Source organism: Saimiri boliviensis, chromosome 10 (assembly GCF_048565385.1).
Source record: "Saimiri boliviensis isolate mSaiBol1 chromosome 10, mSaiBol1.pri, whole genome shotgun sequence".
Classification (NCBI taxonomy): Eukaryota; Metazoa; Chordata; class Mammalia; order Primates; family Cebidae; genus Saimiri; species Saimiri boliviensis.
In genome coordinates this window covers 116,590,181-116,610,769 of record NC_133458.1, presented here as the reverse complement: position 1 = coordinate 116,610,769, position 20,589 = coordinate 116,590,181, and the positions used below count along the sequence as shown (strand labels likewise).

General features: G+C 38.4%; 1 protein-coding gene across 3 annotated transcripts; it reads left to right on the top strand.

Annotated features, from left to right (window-relative positions):
* The first annotated feature begins 3,466 nt into the window (after positions 1-3,466).
* On the top strand, positions 3,467-9,875 carry YAE1 (YAE1 maturation factor of ABCE1). Of its 3 annotated transcripts, none has more exons than XM_039462062.2 (3): positions 3,467-3,632; positions 7,332-7,453; positions 9,258-9,875. In XM_039462062.2, the coding sequence occupies exons 1-3, from the start codon at positions 3,504-3,506 to the stop codon at positions 9,685-9,687; spliced, it is 681 nt and encodes a 226-aa protein (XP_039317996.2). In that variant the 5' UTR covers positions 3,467-3,503; the 3' UTR covers positions 9,688-9,875. The 3 variants fall into 3 exon arrangements, with proteins under 3 accessions (XP_039317996.2, XP_039317995.2, XP_039317997.2); XM_039462061.2 differs by having other exon boundaries at positions 3,467-3,638; XM_039462063.2 differs by lacking the exon at positions 3,467-3,632 and adding an exon at positions 3,674-6,617.
* The last annotated feature ends 10,714 nt before the right edge of the window (positions 9,876-20,589 follow it).

Below are 20,589 nucleotides of genomic sequence, written 5' to 3'. Positions count from 1 at the left end.
TCCATTTCTACGAAATTCTAAACTACCAAAACTAATCTAGTGATTAAAATTGGATCAAGGGTTGCTGGGGATGAGGGACTGACCGCAAAGGAGCACAAGGAAATTCTCTGGAGTGATGGAAATTTTCTATATCTTCATAGGTGCTGTTTACACTCAAAATGTATGCATGTTACTGTATGATTTTAAAAATGTGTTCCTGATATTTACAATACTAAACACTAAATACTAAACAAATATATAATTACTATATTTAATATTTGTTAGTATTGTTAAGTGAAATATTTATCTCATTTATATTTCTAGATGACAATTACTAGAAGAGGCTATTTTTTCTCGTTTTTTTTTTTTTTTTTTTTTTTTTTTTTTTTTTTGAGACAATGTTTCTCTCTTGTTGCCCAGGCTGGAGTGCAGTGGCACGATCTCAGCTCACTGCAACCTCCTCCTCCCAGGTTCAAGGGATTCTTCTGCCTCAGCCTCCTGAATAGCTTGGATTACAGGCATGCGCTACCACACCAGCTAATTTTTGTATTTTTAATAGAGACAGGGTTTCACCATGTTGTCCAGGCTGGTCTTGAACTCCTGACCTCAGGTGATCCATCTGCCTTGGCTTCCCCAAGTGCTGGGATTACAGGCATAGCCACCGTGCCTGGTCATGTGTATTATACTTATATCCAGAGACTATCAAATTCCCTTATTCTCCTATTTTTAAGCAAAGTTCTTTGGGTTTTCTAGGTGTATAATCATATAATCACCAAAAAGAAATAGCCTGGGCATGGGGGTTCACACCTGTAATCACACAGGCTAAGGCATAAGGATCACTTAAGGCCAGGAGTTTGAAACCAGCCTGGGCAACAAAGCTAGTTTAGCAGAGACCCTTGTCTCCACTAAAAATAATTTTTAAATTAGCTGGGCATTGTGATGTGTGCCTGCAGTCTCAACTACTTGGGAAACTGAGGTAGGAGGACTGCTTGAGCCCAGGTATTTGAGGTTGCAGTGAGCTATGATTGTACTGCTGCATTCCAGCCTGGGTGACAGAACAAGATCCTGTCTCATTTTTTAAAAAGGAATATCTTCATCTTTTATTATCCAACAATTATACAGACTACTTTGCTTACTCCTATTACTGTATGTGCTAGTCTCCAAAAGAATATTAAGTAATAATGGTGATTACCAGATGCCTTCTCTTTTCTATACTTCAAGGAAGTATCTGAACATCTAAGTGTTTAAAATGCTACTTGTTGGAATTTTTGTAAACTCTTTATCAATTTGTAGTTTCTGTTTCTACTTTATTTTGTTAGAAATGATTTTTAAATTTTTTCAAATGACTTTTTAGCATTTATTAATATAACATGTTTTTACCCTTAATATTGTTGATGTAGGCTGGGCACAGTAGCTCATGCCTGTAATCCCAACACTTTGAGAGGCTGAGACGGGAGGATTGTTTGAGCTCAAGAGTTGGAGACCAGCCTAGGCAACATAGTGAGACCCCTATCTTTAGAAAAATCAAAAAAATCAAAAAACCAAAACCAGGTGCAGTGGTACATACCTGTAGTCTCAGCTACTTAAGAGGCTGAGGCAGAATTGCTTGAGCCCAGGAGACTGAGGATGCAGTGAGTTGTGATCTCACCAGGGCATTCCAGCCTGGGCAACAGAGCAAGTCCCTTTAAAAAAAAAAAAAAAAAGTCAATGCAATGTAATATTACTGATGTCCTAATATTGTAAAAGTTTGCTTTCCTGGTACAAAACCTATTGAATTATTCTTTTGATAAAGTACTACTAGGTTGGTGCAAAAGTCAACCCCAATTACTTTTGCACCTAATAGATTCTTTTGGATATATATTCACAGCTAACTTGAACTTTGGGGTTTTTCAGATACTATCTTTATAAAGTTATAGTAAGGTTGGCTTCGCGAAATGACTTAGGGAGTTTCCACTTTTTCTCTCCCCTAAAACGGTAAAAAATAGTTTATAAGTATCCATCATTCATTAAAGATTGCAAAGGACTTAACTGTGAAACTGCCAAGTCTCCATGACATTTTTAATAGTAGACATTTAATGTCCAATTTTTCTATGGTAATTAGTCTCTTTATGTTTTCTACTTCTTGGGTCAATATGTTAGGAAGTCATTCATATCTCCTAGGTTTTCAAATGTGTTTCTCTTGAGTTTTAGTTGGTAATTAATATTTGAATCTCCTTCTGCATCAGTGGTTATCTCATTTCTCATTCTCGTATAACTTTGTTCTCTTTAAAAATCAGGGCCATGACAGGATTATCTATCTCATTGGTGTTTTCAAATAATACAAAAAAGAATTGGACTTATTTATTTAAGTTTTGAGGTTTTCTATTTTATTCATTATCTTTATTACTTACTACCATTTTGTTCCTAATTAAGATATATTTACATTAACAATATATACATATTTACAGTTTATATCCTTTTTATTTGTGGGATGCCAAATTCTCTCTGGAGATTTAATATTGTAACGTGAACCAAAAACCCACTTCCACACACTCATGGTTCTTACTTTGCTTATTTTTAAATTTTTTTCATAGCATTCGTTTATGATCTAACAAACCTTATGTTACTTACATATTGCTTATTGTTTAATCTGTCAATTTTACGTAACTATAAAGTCAAAAAGGGTTAGGAACTTCTGTCTGTTCACTGATGTATCCGAAAGCCTAGAATGGTGCCTGACACAAAGTAGGTGTTCAAGAAATGGTTAGATAACTAAATCATTATCACATGACTCATTTCACTTAGGCAATGGGCAAAAGAGGAATACTACAGGTGGTTTACTCATTCACCAAGATCGAGTTCAGCATCTACTATGTGTCAGAACCGTGCTGGTGTTGACACAAGTCCCCACCCTTACCAAATCAACAGTCTACTTTAGGGCGTAGAAATAGGAATGGGAGGCAGAAGGATACTGTGCATCAGTGAGAGAAATGCGTTGGCTTTACAAACATACTCTCTATTTCTTACTGATCTCAAACTGGCCGCAGTATCTGACTTTCCGATTCTATTATCCTTTGCTCCACACGCCTAACAGTTAAAAAATGTCGGTTTGTCAAATCCTTTAAATGCAGAGGAGATTCCAAAAGAGATAACGTCTTTGGGCGATAACCGCCCATCAACTTTACTACTTTTAATAATTTACCAATGTGCGCGTGTGTAAAATCCTGACCACGGTAGAGACTACGGTGGAAATGGAAGGTGTTTCACTAGGGTCCTGGCTGCCTTCTGCAAAGGTGAAGGTCGTGCCGGCCACGCGAGAAAGTCTGACTCGCTCACCACCGACAGGCGCACACCAGCACTTGGCCGACCGAGGGAATCTCAAAATCACCGCCAGCGAAGGTCGCAGCGACGTCCACCGGCCACAGCCCGCCCCCGCGCACGCGCAGCCACCTCCCGAGCCTCGACTTGCCGTCTTCGCCCCGCCTTCGGACCGGAAGGAGTTGTTGACGCTTCCGGTGACCTGCAACACCGTAATTGCCTCGGTGATGTCGTGGGTTCAAGCGGCATCCTCGGTCCGTGGCCCTGGAGACGAAGGGGACGTGTTTGACGAGGAAGCAGATGAATCGCTCCTGGTGCAGCGGGAATGGCAGAGTCACATGCAGAGACGAGTCAAAGTAAATGTGGGTGGATGGTGCGGGGTGCTGGGTGGTGGAAAGAGGCGCGGAGTTGTCAAGAAGCTGGGTCCAGAAGGGCACCGGCGTGGCCCGGCGCTGCCCTCTTTATCCGTAGGAACGCGGTCCAACCCGCGTCTTGCTAGGATTTCTCAACGGTTACTTGAAAGCGTGCGAAACAACAGGACACGTTCTTTGAGCGCCTACGGGGTGCTTAGAAGCTGAGGACCGACTAAAATTTACTATGTCTAGACTTTGAACAGTGCAATTTGTTGAGGATCACAGGGAAAGGAGTTGGGGAGAAACATACACTGACTATACTAATTATGGCTGTCAAAGGATGTGTACGCAGTTTATATTAATTGCTAGAATGGGTCGGAAGCCTAAAGTTAAGGAGTGGTATTAATCAAGACATACTGAAAAGATGCACTTAGGAATGCTGTCAGAGGGCAATAAGGGAATACTGGTGTCTAGATAAGGGAATATTAAAGCTGATTTTTTTCTTTATTTGTTAGATGTAATTTTTTCATCTCTAGTTTGTCTCACTATTCACTGAAACTAAGCTTAATTTCTGTGTGCAGCCTTCAGAACCTCGTTCTGAGTGAGGACCAAATGGTGAGGTCCATATCCACTTAATATATTTGCCAACCATTAAATTGCCGCTAAAGCTGGAGTTGGGAATCTGCGCTAGTTTAATATTTCAGTAAAGTATAATTTGCTTAGCTCAAAAACCAAGTGGTCAGTTACAAAAATGCTTTATGTGAGATTGGGGCTACACTAGTAAATACTGAGCGTCTTTTGAGTGCTGTGGCACCGTAAGAGATGCAGAATGAAATCACTACCCACAGAGCTTTTGCAGGTTAGTTGAATTTAAGGATTAAGCGAAATTACTGAAACCAGACTTCTCATCTTCCTTTTTTTTAAAAACGATTTTCTCTGTTTGCTTTCCCATGCCTCCTCACCCACCCACACCATTCCAATCAGTTGGCAAGAGCCCAGATATGTAGTTTTCCATATATTCATTTTGTGAAGACATTGCTAACACTGGGTTTTTGGTTATTTTTTAATCTTTTGAAATGGTTAGAAAAGTTTATTTTGTGCTTAGGATATTTTTCTAAGGCATCACAAGTGACACATCTAAACTCTTCAGTAGTATATTTTATATTCTAAAGGAGAGGACTTTAGAGAAAACTTGTACATTATACTACTGTAAGTCTAATGGATTCATATAGCAACAGAGCCTAGAAAGAACAGGACATTACAGAAATTGTCTACTACATAATGGTCAGTTGATTCATTGTATTTATGATTTTTCTCCTTCTTGTAAAGTCAAAACTATATGTATTCTAGCTCTTTAAGGAGTAAAAATACACTAAATGTTCCATCCTGTTTATTTCTACCTATGAAATACCACACAATATTAGCAGTCAGGAAAGAACAGGAGAATAGGAAGTATGTCTCTTAAAAACTATAAAAATGTTAATGATTTTAAAGCATCAAGCATTACAAACTGTAAAATCAATTAAGAACTTTCTCTATATGAGGACAAAGATATATTTAAAACATGTGCAAGAAGATGCTTTTTCCTGAGTAGAATGCAAACTTTGTTTTATATTAAGCTTCTGTGAATTTTCAAAATGTAAAATACCAGGGCTTTTCCACATCAGACAAAAATCAGGAATCTTCACCTTCATATCCAAAAAGAAAAATTTTTTAAATAATTTCAAATAGAAGTTCAGCAAGAATTATATAAAATCTTAAATGAATGGCCAAGATTTTAAATTATTCACAGAAAGCTCAATTTGATGAATCTAAAAAAAAAAAAAAAAAATGCTGTTTACTAAAACATTTTTTTTTAAATTCCAGGAAATTGTCATCCAATTTGAAAAATAAAAAAAGTAACCCATAGTAAATAAGAAAAAATACAAGAGAAAGTCAGCCTTTATTGGAATCAAGACAGTACCATGGACTTAAAAACTTCCGAAGTCACTAGCATATCCTGTATTAGCATGTGTAGTAAACTAATTAATTAATATAAGGTAGTTTTTATTAGTTGCAACCTAAAAATACAAGGAAATTTTGGAATATATTTCTAAAAAGACCATGGAATTGTCACTGAAATACATATTTCTTGAAACAATGGGCAGTTCCCATTTATGGGAAATATCTTCCTTTTTTCACACAGTGAAACTGAGAAAAACTATATCAAATGATAAATATTTTTCTCTAAAATAATCTTTAATACCCCAATAATGTAATACTTGGGAAATGTCAATTTTCAAAACTGACTTGAAACATGTTATTATTAAATAAATATACATAAATCTTACTGCTTGGCACAATATTTCAAAAATTAGAGAACTATTTAAACCATCATAAACTGTGCTTAAATCATATTTCAAACTTGTATAACTAGTGCTTTTATGTTGTGAATGTAGACTCTTCAATTTAATGACAATCTAGACTGAACCCTGCAATATACAAGCAAGTCACAGTTCACTTCAAACCAAAAGAAATGACCAATCTTCTGTTTTTATCAAAATCATAATGTGATGATACCTATAAAATTTAACTAGGCTTTATCTGTGGCCAGCGACAAACCCAGAGAGTGTTATCTTACAGAATTCTGTGGAAAGTGTTTGTTCCTTCTTTACTTTCAGCTTCTTCTGAAACATCTTCTTCATTCGCCTCTTCTTCCTCCAGTTTTTTCAAAGGTTAAGCAGATTCCGATAATTTTTTTGAAGGGTATGGCTGTGGTCTGTGCATTTTTGAAGGACAAAGGCCATCTCCCACAAATATCATACAGCGTCCCAATAACAATCTGGAATGCAGAGTTGCTAAAGCAAAAACAGTATATGATCCCGACACTGGCAATCCAAAGTCTTCAATAAAGTAGTTATGACGAGTCCTGATCCACATAGAGAGCTGAAAGACCGCTGACATACTACTCATCTGAACCAGAACCTGGCCCAAACCATGATGAAACAGGTTCGCTACTCTTCCATTCTTTATCACTTACAAAGTTTATGAAGTCCTTAGTCGTTGGATCCTGATGGTGCCTAAATTCACCATCTTAACAATGATACATATTAGGAAGAGCAGTTATAATAAACTGTCCAGACAGTCCTGGCTGCTCTGTGACATCCACTTTCGCAGTATTAACCTCAAGATATTCTCCCCATTCAGCAAAACTTTCCCATTCCGGCTGAAGGTTTTGACAAGCAGGGCATCAGGGGCATAAAATTCTATCATCCAATCTTTTTCCAGCAGCTCTCTTCAGTTCTCATGATGATGTGTACATTGTTCCACTGCCCATGGGTCCAGGGAGCACCCCAAAGCAACAGCACCAAGACTGCCAGGGGAACTGCAAGACTCCCCAAGGGTGCCATGTCCGCCGCTTGCCCACCTCACAGCAAGCACAGCGCCCAACACTGGGTTTTTTAAAAACTGTAATTATCAGTGTTTTAAAAATTGTCCAGTAACTCTAGATTTCAAAAGTGGGATAAGTAATGATAAACCAATAATAAACTTATGAGAAGCATAGTCTGTTTTAGTGATGTTGTTATGCAATATTATGGTCAGTAACACAGTAAAGGCCTAATTCATCAGCTTTCTAAATTGGTTCTGTACTTTTCTAGAAAAACCTACATGTGGTATACTTGGTGTTAGTTACAGCTGCAGTTCTCCATTATTTATTTTTAGGAAGGTTATAGAGATGGAGTAGATGCTGGCAAAGCAGTTACTCTTCAACAGGGCTTCAATCAAGGTTATAAGGAAGGCGCAGAAGTCATTTTAAACTATGGACGACTCCGAGGAACATTGAGGTAATTTTTAAAATCTAAATGCTGACTCATTTTAAACTCAATACTACTGGAAGATGTTTCTGTAAAAATAAAGTCTTTAAACTGAAGTGCTTTTCCTAGTGCTAAATCCACTGAAGCATGTCGCAGAACATAGAATTATATTGCCTTCAAAAAGTCAAAATTATGATCAGTTCATCCACTTTAATATGTGAACTACATATTGTCTTTTTGTTTAAAGAAATGGTAAGAAGATGTATACTTTTGCTACCTGAACAATTACCTATCTCATTAAAAGATCTTCAGGTTTTGAATAAAACTTTTGGTACTTGCACACAATATGACAGACCTCTAGACAAAGAAATACATGATGAAAATTATAGTTGGTAATTAAGAGAAAATTGATTTCATTTACTTTAGTCCTGACATTGAATACTTGTCAGGATGCCATTGCAGTGATGGCATGTATCAGAGCCAAGCGGCCAGATGATACACAGAGCCAGAAGCCTAGCAGCCTAGTTCTTTTTGATGCTTTATACCAAGCTTGTCAAGTGGCCTGAATGTCGCATGTGGCCCAGGACAGCTTTAAATATGGCCCAACACAAATTCATAAACTTTCTTAAAGCATAAGCATAACAAGAATTTTTTGTGATTTTTCTTTCTTTCTTTCTTTCTTTTTTTTTAACTGAGCCATCATTAGTGAGTATATTTTATGTGTGGCCCAAGACTCTTCTTACAGTGTGGCTCAGGGAAGCCAAAAGATTGAACACCCCTGCTTTATACCCTTTAAACTGTCTGCAGTATAGAAAAACAAAATGCTTGAAAGAATCGCTAATTTTAAAGAAAAGTAGATAATAAAAGTTACCAAAATTGAACTAAAAAATTTATTGTGTTTGGAGTTTTAGAAAATCCAACTATTAGGAACTAGAATAGGAAAATAATCAATGTGAATATTCACATTATCAAGTTAAATTAATGTTATATAACTTTAGAAAGCTACTACTGAATCTTTTATATCAATAGATTCTATTTTTAAATACTTTTCGTAATAACCATTATTTTATGGCATGACTATAATATTAAATCTGTTAGAACTAGAAGAATTTTTACCTTTTTCAAGGAAATTGTTAGTAGTTCAGCAAACAATGTCTACTCTGTGACATAAGCCCAGGAAAGTGAAGTCTCTTTAAAACTTTTTTTCTCTAACCTTCATTCTTGATGGCAAGCAACTGTATACTTAGAACAATGGTTTTCAACTTTGGTTACACCTTGAAATCAACTGTGAAACTTAAAAAAAAGATACCCCCAGAGATTCTGATTTAATTGGCCTGGAGTATAATCTGGGCCTTGATAGGTTTAAAAGCTCTTTAGGTGATTCTAATGTGCATCCATGATTGAGAATTGCTAGTTTAAATTCTCAATTTAACTAATTCTAATTAAATTGCTAGTTTAAATTCTTCTGTCCTTAAAGAAGAAACTAGTTTTTCTTTCTTGGAGCTGTATTTATCTTCAACAGATATCACATAGTCATAAGAAAAAAATATAAAATCAGAAAAAGTGTATATAGAGTTGTGAAAGAGGGGTTATGAATTATAAACAGTTTTATGATTAAGTCCAATTGTTTAATTGTTATTGAAAGACAATAGCCTTATGTTTTAAAGTTCTGTTTACTATTATTACTTTCCTGATTCTGAATGCATTATTATCCTTAATTCATTTTTGCATGGTATTATCTGGAAGAGAAATATGTAGGGCATAGCATCAACCATTCTAAAAGCCTGTGACTAATTTTTTTTGCTATTTAACTCTTGTTTATATTTTTGTTCAGTGCTTTGCTCTCCTGGTGTCACCTTCATAATAATAATTCGACTTTGATCAGTAAAATAAATAATCTTCTGGATGCAGTTGGCCAGTGTGAAGAGTATGTGCTCAAACATCTGAAATCAATCACTCCACCATCCCATGTTGTAGATTTATTGGACTCCATTGAGGATATGGACCTTTGTCATGTAGTTCCAGCTGAGAAAAAGATTGATGAAGCTACAGATGAAAGACTCTGTGAAAATAATGCTGAGTTTAACAAAAACTGTAGCAGGAGCCATAGTGGGATAGATTTTTCATATTTAGAATGTTGTAGAACACAGGAGCATGCACATTCAGAAAACCCAAGCCTCACATGGATTTTAGAACAGACAGCCAGTTTAGTTAAACAGCTGGGCATATCAATAGATGTATTACAACACCTCAAACAACTATGAAAATTATCTTCCCTTTTCTAATGTATATAATGTTCAGAACATTTCTTAGAACACTTGGTTTCCTAAGAATCAAAATTTGTACTGGTTTCTGCATCAAACATTCCAACTTTAGGGTTATCCTTTATGAAAGTTTGACATTTACACTATTGTCTTCAAAGTTAACACTATTAAATGTAATATAAGCCTTTTATCTTGGTCACTGGTAATTTTTATGTAGTTTAAGATATGGTCAGAAATTTCCATTGTCATTGCCATTTCGAAACTTGTGGTCAAAATGAAGTGTTTTCAGACTTATTAGCAAAAGTAAACAAGAATTAAACATATTTTGTAATGAGCTACCCCTACTTCTACATTCTGTCACTACTAGGTAGGCAGGACCTCACCAAACCTAAGTTATAAAAATAACCTAATAGCATGTAAACACATGGACAGATATATAGATACAGATATGTAGATATATGCTGAAATTAAGAGACTGTAAGTGTGAGAAACTGAAGCAGTGTTTATGCTGTTGAGTCAATGATTAACAAGAAAATACGTGTTTTAGTTTTGTGTTAATTAAAAGGACATTGTTTTATGAAAAATACGGAAAATGTATTTCATGCTCGAGTCTAAGGAAAATACCTACTTAGTTTTTTTCTAAGTAGTAGGGAGTTAGTAGTGTTGCCTAACAATGTGCTGGATTATTTTAAACTGCACTTCTTTTCATATTCACATAGGAGTAAAACACTGAAACCACTGACTTCTATATTACTTTGAGTCAATATTCTTAGTCTAGCATGGACAAAATTAGATTCAAGTTTTTGCTCCAGGACCTAAGCATATCAAAATCAGGAAAGGATTTTCATCACTTTTATTCACCTGAAACACAAGTTTATGTGAGATACCTAACTTCAGAGGCACTATCATTGGTAGTCTTAATTGCCTTTCACCCCTATTTATACCTACCATCTAAGCTGAAAGGCAGGCATATTGAAATTAAAAATCTGACAAAGTTTATCTTTTCAAGAGATTAAAAATGTATTACTGTGATCTTATGACCCTCCTCAAAGTTCACAGAAGAACATTAAGAAATTGAAACAACAGGCCGGGCGCGGTGGCTCAAGCCTGTAATCCCAGCACTTTGGGAGGCCGAGGTGGGTGGATCACGAGGTCGAGAGATCGAGACCAACCATGGTCAACATGGTGAAACCCCGTCTCTAATAAAAATACAAAACATTAGCTGGGCATGGTGGTGCGTGCCTATAATCCCAGCTACTCAGGAGGCTGAGGCAGGAGAATTGCCTGAACCCAGGAGGCGGAGGTTGCGGTGAGCCGAGATCGCGCCATTGCACTCCAGCCTGGGTAACAAGAGCGAAACTCCGTCTCAAAAATAAAAAAAATAAAAAAATAAAAAAAAAGAAATTGAAACAACAAATTTGAAATCAGAAAGCCATGCTAAGTTTCAGGATTTATTGAAACCTGCTGAAGATACCAGTGACATTTGACAGCTGGCTAAAAAACATTCTTCTATCTCTCCAGATGTAAAGACTGTTTCAGAGATTTACTAGTTTGTCTTTTTACATATATCTTTCCATATTTTTAGACACAGCCAAAATCCTACCTCCACATGGAATATTATAAGCAATCTCTAAAGTCTTAATGTTGCTGTGCCATGATGTAGATATGAAATACTTCTTTCAAATGATGCATCTCAAGACCACCCTAAGTAAAAATGTCATGAGTGTCGTAAATCTTAAGATTTTTATCTAGGCTTTCCCTGATAAGATTCCCTGGAGATAACACCTCTTGACACCATTGTCTACATATGTTGTACTTGTACAGATTTTTATAGAAAATGACATCAAGAGAATGAGCTGAGTTGAGATTATTGGGTCGAAAACATCTCTTGAACATGTTTTGCCTTTTAAAAAATACCCGCAAAAAAAGTACAGAAGGGACCAGGCACAGTGGCTCACACCTGTAATCCCAACACTTTGGGAGGCAAAGGCAAGAGGATCACTTGAGTCTAAGAATTCAAAACCAGTCTGGGCAACATAGCGAGACCTTGTCTCTAGTAAAATGAAAAAATCAGCCAGGCACAGTGGCTCATGCCTGTAATCCTAGCATTCTGGGAGGTGGAAGCAGGTAGATTGCCTGAGCTCAGGAGTTCAAGAATAGCCTGGGCAACATGGTGAAACCCCATCTCTACCAAAATACAAAAATTAACCAGGCATGGTGATGCACGCCTGTAATCCCAGCTACTGGGGAGGCTGAAGCAGGAGAACTGCTTGAGCCCAGGAGGCGGAGATTGCAGTGAGCCAAGATTGTGCCACTGCACTTCAGCCTGGGTGATAGAGCAAGACTCTGTCAAAAAAAAAAAAAAAAAAAAAAAAAAAAAAATTCGACAGGCATGGTGTTAAGTCCCTCTAGTCCTAGCTACTTGGGAAGCTGAGTTGGGAGGATCACTTGAGTGCAGGAGGTTGAGGCTGCATTGAGCTAAGATTGCTTCTAAGATCACTCTAATTCAGCCTGGGTGACAGAGCAATGCCCTATCTCTAAAAATATAAAACACAGAAATTCCTGGACTGCAGAGGAATGTTAATGGCATGCTCATTCTACCTGTGTTCCAAGAACATGAGCCTCCGTACTAGAATAAAGAATGAAGGGAAAGAAAGCAAGCTTACTTGCCTTAGATCTCTTGCCTTGCCTCACATGTTGTAGGCCTGCCAGGTCTTCCCATGAGAAGACCCTGCATGAGCATAAATGAAAAGTGGTAAATTGAGATTGCCCTAGAGCTGGCACAACCAGAGTTTCAAGGCCCAGAACCCAGACATTAAACTGAGTGGTGTGGCTTCCTTAGAAACAAATTTCATCTGAAATAAGTTACTTCTAGGTGCTGATGTATCTGAGGTTTTTAAAAAGGGTGGTAAGGAAGCCCACAGCACCACACTTTTCTGACATTTCAATTGCTGGAACTGCTGAGGCCACCAAAAACTTTGTGATATGTAGAAGAGTGGGCAGCTGGATACATGTACCTCCGTCCTTACCTCATATATATCCTCTACACTGCTTATTAACTGCTTTGTGGGAAACCAAAATAAAAGCCTCCAGCCAAGTCTAAGTTGTGATTCTTACCCTCTTCCAACTAAGGTTAGAGCTTTGTTCTTAGAACTAAGGTTCCTGTCTATAGGGGAGAGAGAGAGAGAGTGAGTGTGTGTGTGTGTGTGTGTGCATGCGCGCGCGTATAGAGAAAGTGACCCATCAGTCAGGCTTCTTGTTCTGCAGAAATTCTGAAATGTCTATCATGAAGACACTTTATCACCATAGTTGCCTTCCTTGCTCTGCCCCAACTTAATGCCTTTTCCCAACAAACATGCTGGAGTAAGAGTCTGCCATCACTGTCTCAAATTCTTTTTTTTTTTTTTTTGAGACGGAGTTTCGCTCTTGTTACCCAGGCTGGAGTGCAATGGCACGATCTTGGCTCACTGCAACCTCCACCTCCTGGGTTCAGGCAATTCTGCCTCAGCCTCCTGAGTAGCTGGGATTACAGGCACATGCCGCCATGCCCAGCTAATTTTTTGTATTTTTAGTAGAGACGGGGTTTCACCTTGTTGACCAGGATGGTCTCTATCTCATGACCTCGTGATCCACCTGCCTCGGCCTCCTAAAGTGCTGGGATTACAGGCGTGAGCCACCGTGCCCGGCCGTGTCTCAAATTCTTAACTTCTCATGCACTCTCCAGCTTTAAACTACTTTTTGCTAAAGTCACTGATAGCTAGTCACACAACTGCCCATCACTTATTTGTTTTTACCATTCATCATACCATTCATCTCCTTTTTATTGTTGAACATGAATGATTCACTTACACAATCCCTTCTGCAGCAAAACGTTTTCTTGTCCTGCTTATTACTATTCCCTGTCATTTTGCTAACTCTTCCCCACTCTGACTGCCACTTAGATTAGGGATTCCCCAGAGTTTCACTGTTGGACCTCTTTATTTTTATACTCTGACCGGATGATCTCACCTATTAATGTCATCCCTGTTCATCCATAGCTGGAGACCTTTAAGTCTTTCTCTGCCTTTTCTTTGCCATCATACCCTACTTTCCAATTGAGTTGCTTTACATCTTTCAAACAGTTTGAGTCTGGCCTCCTTTCATTCTAATCATCCAGATTTTAATGTACCAGCTCATCACTAATGTCAGTACCTACAATCCAGCTGTCTTCCTGTCCGTTCTCTCCCTTACCAATGTTATCTTCCCAAAGCAGTTTATTTCCCCGACTTAAAACCTGGATTTACTCCCTCCTGCTTTTTTTTTCAGGTCTGGGCCCAAGCCTCTTGAAGTGTTGGGCCCAAAAGAAGTATTGTCAGTCTTTTCCTACCTGCTTCCTTCCACCCCATCATGCACACTGCATTTGTTTACGGGCATTACTGCGATGCTTTATGGACACACTAGGCTTACTCCCAATTCCTGTTTTTACTCATTGCTGACTCTTCTGCCAGAATACTTTATTCCACGTCCTTTCCCAGCAAATTCCTTTCACCCTTCAATATCAGCTTAAATTTCAGCTTCATCAGGCAGAGCCGATTGCTCTTTCCAATGTTTCCCAGCATCACTTTGAGTGCCTCTTCACATTTCCCCAGGAAAATCCCTTATTTAGTGTTATATGCCCAGCATTCAGCATCGTACCCTGTACATAGATGTATAGGTGGTACTTGAGAGAAAAAAAAATGAATCTGCTAGCCAACATGGAAGTATAACCAGAAACAGGATTCCAAAACACATCATGTTATATTCTTTTGTAAACCTTAGTGTTTGCCTTTTTAGAAAATGTTCATTTTGCATGTTAATTAAAATCCTTGGGAGGCCAAGGCAGGCAGATCATGAGATCAAGAGTTCAAGACCATCCTGGCTAACACAGTGAAACCCCGTCTCTACTAAAAATACAAAAAATTAGCCGGCCATGGTGGCAAGCACCTATAATCCCAGCTACTCAGGAGGCTGAGGCAGGAGAATCACTTGAACCCAGGAGAGGGAGGTTGCAGTGAGCCGTGATCACACCACTGCACTCCAGCCTGGGCGACAGAGCAAGATTCCATCTCAATAATCCACATTTCCAAATTGTGTCATCGTCTTACACCAGGCTAAATAGTAGCATTAGGATAATAGTATTTATCAGTCATTACAAATTATACTAATGGATAATATAATACAGTAAAACTTTAAAAGATACAAAATTATGTTTTAGTATAGCTTCAGCTACTAAGAAACTACGCAAAGGCAAAAACTGGGTGAAAACAAACCAAGATGATAGTTTCCAGTAGGATCCCTGGTGCAGCATAGTTCTAATAACAGTAAGGAGTTGGAGGAAGAGGAGAGGAAAAGTAATAGCTAATGCAGACAGAGTTTATTTAGGCACTATTCTAAAAGCATTACATATATTAATTTCTTTAATCCTCATAATAGCCACTCTTCTGCAGAGCTATTATTATGCCCATTCTAAAGTTGAAGAAATCCAGTCACCAAGAAGGCTAAGTAATTTGTCCAGTTCATAGCTACTAAATGGCCCACTTGAGATTTAAATCAAGGCAAGTCTGGTTCCAGAGTGTGTACTCAGGGTAGATGCTTACTAAATAATCACACAGTAGCAGTGACTGTGTTTAGTCGGGGGACTGTGAGCTATGTGTTTCCTTTGCTGTTAATTTCTATTTTTCTGTGGGAGGCAGAGGCAGGCAGATCACTTGAGGTCAGGAGTTCGAGACCAGCCTGGCCAACATGGCAAAACTCCATTCTTTACTAAAAATAAAAAAATTAGTTGGGCATGTTGGCAGGCACCTGTAATCCCAGGTACTCAGGAGGCTGAGGCAGGAGAATTGCTTGAACCTGGGAGGTGGGGGTGCAGTGAGCCAAGATCATGCCACTGCACTCCAGCCTGGCAACAGAGTGAGATTTTCTCTCAAAAAAAAAAAAAAAAAAAAAAAAAAAAAAAAAAAAAAAAAAATCTGCTTTTCTGCATTGTCCAAGTCTTCCTCAGTCAGCAAGTATTGTTTTTACTTTAAAAATGTGTGTAGCCGGGCGCGGTGGCTCAAGCCTGTAATCCCAGCACTTTGGGAGGCCGAGGTGGGTGGATCACAAGGTCAAGAGATCGAGACCATCCTGGTCAACATGGTGAAACCCCGTCTCTACTAAAAATACAAAAAAAATTAGCTGGGCATGGTGGCGTGTGCCTGTAATCCCAGCTGCTCAGGAGGCTGAGGCAAGAGAATTGCCTGAACCCAGGGGGCGGAGGTTGCGGTGAGCCGAGATCGCGCCATTGCACTCCAGCCTGGGTAACAAGAGTGAAACTCCGTCTCAAAAAAAAAAAAAAAAAAAAAATGTGTGTGTAATAGCCGAGCTATGTGTATATAGCTCACTCCTATAATCCCAGCACTTTGGGAGGCCAAGGTGGGAGGATCACTTGAGCCCGGGAGTTTGAGACCAGATCAGCCTGGGTAACATGGCAAAAGCTCATCTTTACAAAAAAAAGAAAAAAAAAAAAAAGCCAGGGATGGTGGCATTCACCTGTAGCCCAGCCACCTAGGAGGCTGAGATGGGGGATCACCTGAGCCCAGGAGGTTGAGGCTGCAGTGAACTGTGATTGCATCACTGTACTCTAGCCTAGGCAACAGAGTGATATCCTGTGTCCAAAAAAAAAAAAGTATAACCAACAGTTATAAGGAACAAAAAATTTACCAGAAATTTGTTTGCTACACATATAGAAAAAGAGAAGTACCATTGCCTACTAGGAGGGGAGAATAGTATGTAGAAAGTGGCTTAGCACAAACTCTAAAGAAGAAACTAAATTCTCCTCGGACTTCCTAGACTTTCTCCCTCCAAATGGAAAGATAGTTTATATCGCTCATTTTGTGATGATGTGTCTAGCTTTCATATATTCCTATTCAACTAAAAAAAAGAAAGGGTGTTAACTCGCCACTCACTCACATATGTGCACACTGCTAGAGATCTGCCAAAAAGAGCCAATAGTCCTCAGTGTGTAACACTCCGTTTTCTTGCCCTATAAATAGTCTGCTCTTTCCAGAAAGAAAAACAAAAAGTACAAATCAGAACTACCTTCAGATTGCGTTCTGCAGAAGTTGAATCCTGGTGCTTTCGTGTGCGTGTGCGAGTGCGTGTGCGTGTGCGTGTGCGCGCGCGCGCGTGCAACTCACCATTGAGAAAGGTCTTGGACCTTTGGATCCTGTTTCTTTTGAAGAAGCTGTTGAATTAGTTTAAGGCCACTGGGTGGTGCTAGTGTACGCTGATAAGTTAGTACATGTTTCGCTCCTTGGTAATGTGCCGTTGGCTTAAGACTTCATGGTCACAAGAACAAGAAGCTAATGATTATCCCTAAAGCTATGCCAGACAGATGGAGCCATTTGTGAAATTGGGAGGATGAGAATGAGGAGGGCTTTTGGGGTATGTCAACAAATAAGAAATGAGGATCCCCCTGTTCTTGTTTAAACTCTAGGCTGCGAATTTTTCTTTTTCTTTTTTTTTTTTTTTTTGAGACGGAGTTTCGCTCTTGTTACCCAGGCTGGAGTGCAATGGCGCGATCTCGGCTCACCACAACCTCTGCCTCCCGGGTTCAGGCAATTCTCCTGCCTCAGCCTCCTGAGTAGCTGGGCTGAGAATTTTTGTAAATCAAAATAACCAATCATAACAAAACCTGTTCAAAAGAAAAAACACCTTTTTTCCAAAGCTGAGGCCTAAAAGTTAAAACACCTAGAACCCAAAGCATGCAACCCTCAATCAGAAGCCATGTAAAATTCTAACCTCACCTACCGGGAGCATCTCTGCTTGCCAAGCAGGACTGCACCTAAACTGTTTCAAACAACACTTTCAGTTCATCTCTAGATCTCACTCTCTAGCTCTTTCCCTCATACACACAAACACAGCTTTTCAGGAGGTAAATGTAGGGAGAGACAACAGCTTTATTACAACACTTCTCTTTTTTAGTCAACAAGTCAACAACCAGATAGGTTTTCCCCTCATCAAATACAACTCTAGAATAGTTAAGCCTGTTTCCTTATTAATGACATAGTCATCATTATCTATTAACATGGCTTTGTTATTTATAAAAGATGTATATCATTCTAGAAGGATTTTTAAACGAAAAAATAATTTGTCAAATCTCTTGTAATAATGAAATATGAGTGATTTGACAATAGTATAATGACAGCTTTTGCCAATAAAGCAAAATGACTGAAATGAGGGTATAATATAAATAACCTGAAAATAAAATACCTTCTTTTTCTTATTTGGAAACATTGCAAAACATCTTTCTTCCAAAACAGATTCTGGAATAACCAGAAACTCTCTAGCTTGCAATTAAAAAGTATACCATGGAAAAACAAAGTATTTGCTTATTAACAACTAATCACCTGACACGCTGCTCATGCCTATAATCCCACACTTTGGGAAGATGAGACAGGTGGATCACTTGAACCCAAGAGTTTGAGACCAGTCTGGGAAACCCCATCTCTACAACAAATACAAAATTAGTCAGCCATGGTAGTGCACACCTGCAGTCCCAGCTACTTGGAAGGCTGAGGCAGGAGGATGGTTTGAGCCCAGGAGTTCAAGGCTGCAGTGAGCCATGATCCTGCCACTCCACTCCAGGCTGGGCAACAGATTGAGACCCAGTCTCAAAAAATAAAAAACAAGAAAATAACCATAAAAAAAAATAGCTTTTTAAAAAGTAAAAGTTAATATTTTTTTAAGAGATGGAGTCTTACTCTGTCACTCAGCCTGGAGTTACAGCTCATGGATGGCAGCCTCAATCTCCTGGGCTCAAGCAATCCTCCTGCCTCAGCCTCCCAAGCAGCAGGGACTACAGGTACTACACTAACTTATGAGAACTGAATCTGTAGGTAGTTCTGATTAGTACACTGGTGATCTTTCTGGAAAGATCAGAATTAATAGAACTATACTATGCCTGGCTAAATTTTATTGTTGTTGTTGTTGTCGAGATAGGGCCTCACCATGTTGCCTAGGCTACAGCTCCCGGACTCAAGTTATCCTCCTCCGTCAGCCTCCAAAAGTGCTTGAATTATAGGCATGAGCCACGATGCCCAGCCAAAAATAAAAATTAACAAAAAAAATAGTTATTTTAAGTAACCATATAATTTTAATCTATCAGCTGTTTAGAAATTACTGCAATAGAATTGACTCTAGAAGGAAAACTCACTTGATATGTTTGTAGGAGCCAATTAAAAGTATTCTCATTTAAAATCACATTGTTTTGCTATTCAAGCTGCCAAATGATATATTAGTCTGTGATTTTTATCTTATAGGCCAATATGATGTCTGAAATCTGGCACAGTGTTCACTTATGACCCACCCCATTTGTCAGCTTAGAAACATTTTCATTTCCGTCAGTGTGCTGGAACAAAGAACAGCCTTCATGAAGGTAGCAGAAGCACTGAGGTCAGAGATGGGATTTCACTCATCTACTCATCAGAGGCCTTGCCTTTTTAGTGTGAACATGATACTTCTGACCTCATGACAGGTTGCTTTTGTCTCCAAGGAAGTAACCAGGGACAACTTGAGAAAGTCAGGCAAAGTAAGCTGCCATTGACAGATGGCATTCAGCTGAGGGAAAGAATGAATGAAGAAGCTGACAGAGAAAGATGCCGGAGATCAGTATAGCTTTTGATTTGATACAACAAAGGATGTATCGAATCAAAGCCATTTATACACATTTGCCTAAAAATCCCACTTCTAGGAATTCAGTTAAAGGAATTATAAAGGTGATTTTTAAAACTTTCAGCACAAAGTTATTTGTTGCTGCATTCATTCTAAAGTAGAGAAAAATTAGAATAACCCAAATGATCAACAATCTAAAAAATTGAGTAAATTATTATAACATCCACTCAAAGAAATGTTAGGTATGCATTACAAATTATCATTACGAGAACTATAGAAATAAGGAAGATGTTTATGGTATATTTTTAAGTAAAAGTCATATAAAATGTTATGTATACATGTGGACATATCATATAAAATGTATATTTTGCAGATAAAACTCTGGGATTGCCTGCTCTTAACAAAATAAAAATAAAGTTCTTTACTGTATTTGTCACAATATTGCTTCTGTTTTAAAAGAGAAAGACCGGTTTACAACACTGGGAAAAGTATTAGCCCAAATGAGTTATTTTTCGTTAACTCCAGGGGAAAATCAATATCATACTTATAAGTCACTTCTCCACAATATCCAATAATATACTCAGAACCTCAGAAAATTCTATGAGAAGTGACTGATCTTTAACTTAAATAGATTTGAAAGAGAAAATGATATTTACACATTGATTTGATTGTGGCAATAACTTCGGCCTTGTTTGCCATTATTTTGTACATGTCAATAAACAGTGTACATATAAGCCATATATTTCCCAGGAGATTTGAGCCTCCTGCTTTCCAAATGTGTAAGATCTATAAAATGGAGGTAATGGTAGTGATGTCATTGTTTCTGTGGGGATTACATGCAATAATGTATGTAAAGTACTTGCTTGGTGATGGCTTTGAAGCATAGCTTCATCATTTACAGGTCAGTTCACTTTCCTTCATCTGTCATTCATAACCCCACCTTTTATGGACTGAATTGTGTCCCCTCAAAATTCATGTTGAAGCCCTAGTCCTCAGTACCTCAGAAGGTGATTGTATTTGGAGATGGGAGTGCGCCCTAACCCAGTCTGACCAGTATTCTTGTAAGAAGAGGAAACTTGGACACACAAAGAAACACCAGGGATACTCGTGTACGGAGGAAAAACCACTTGACAGCACAGGGAAAGTGGCCATCTGCAAGCCAAGGAGAGGAGCCTCAGAAAAAAACCAAACCAGCTGACACCTTGATCTTGGACTTCTCGCCTCCAGAACTGT

What these genes read in the sequence shown, in the direction of transcription:
- YAE1 (XM_039462061.2), top strand. Translation starts at nt 3,504, where the DNA reads ATGTCGTGGGTTCAAGCGGCATCCTCGGTCCGTGGCCCTGGAGACGAA. An exon ending in AGAGACGAGTCAAAGTAAAT is followed by an intron (nt 3,639 to 7,331) that starts GTGGGTGGATGG and finishes ATTTATTTTTAG; the next exon opens with GAAGGTTATAGAGATGGAGT. An exon ending in CGACTCCGAGGAACATTGAG is followed by an intron (nt 7,454 to 9,257) that starts GTAATTTTTAAA and finishes ATTTTTGTTCAG; the next exon opens with TGCTTTGCTCTCCTGGTGTC.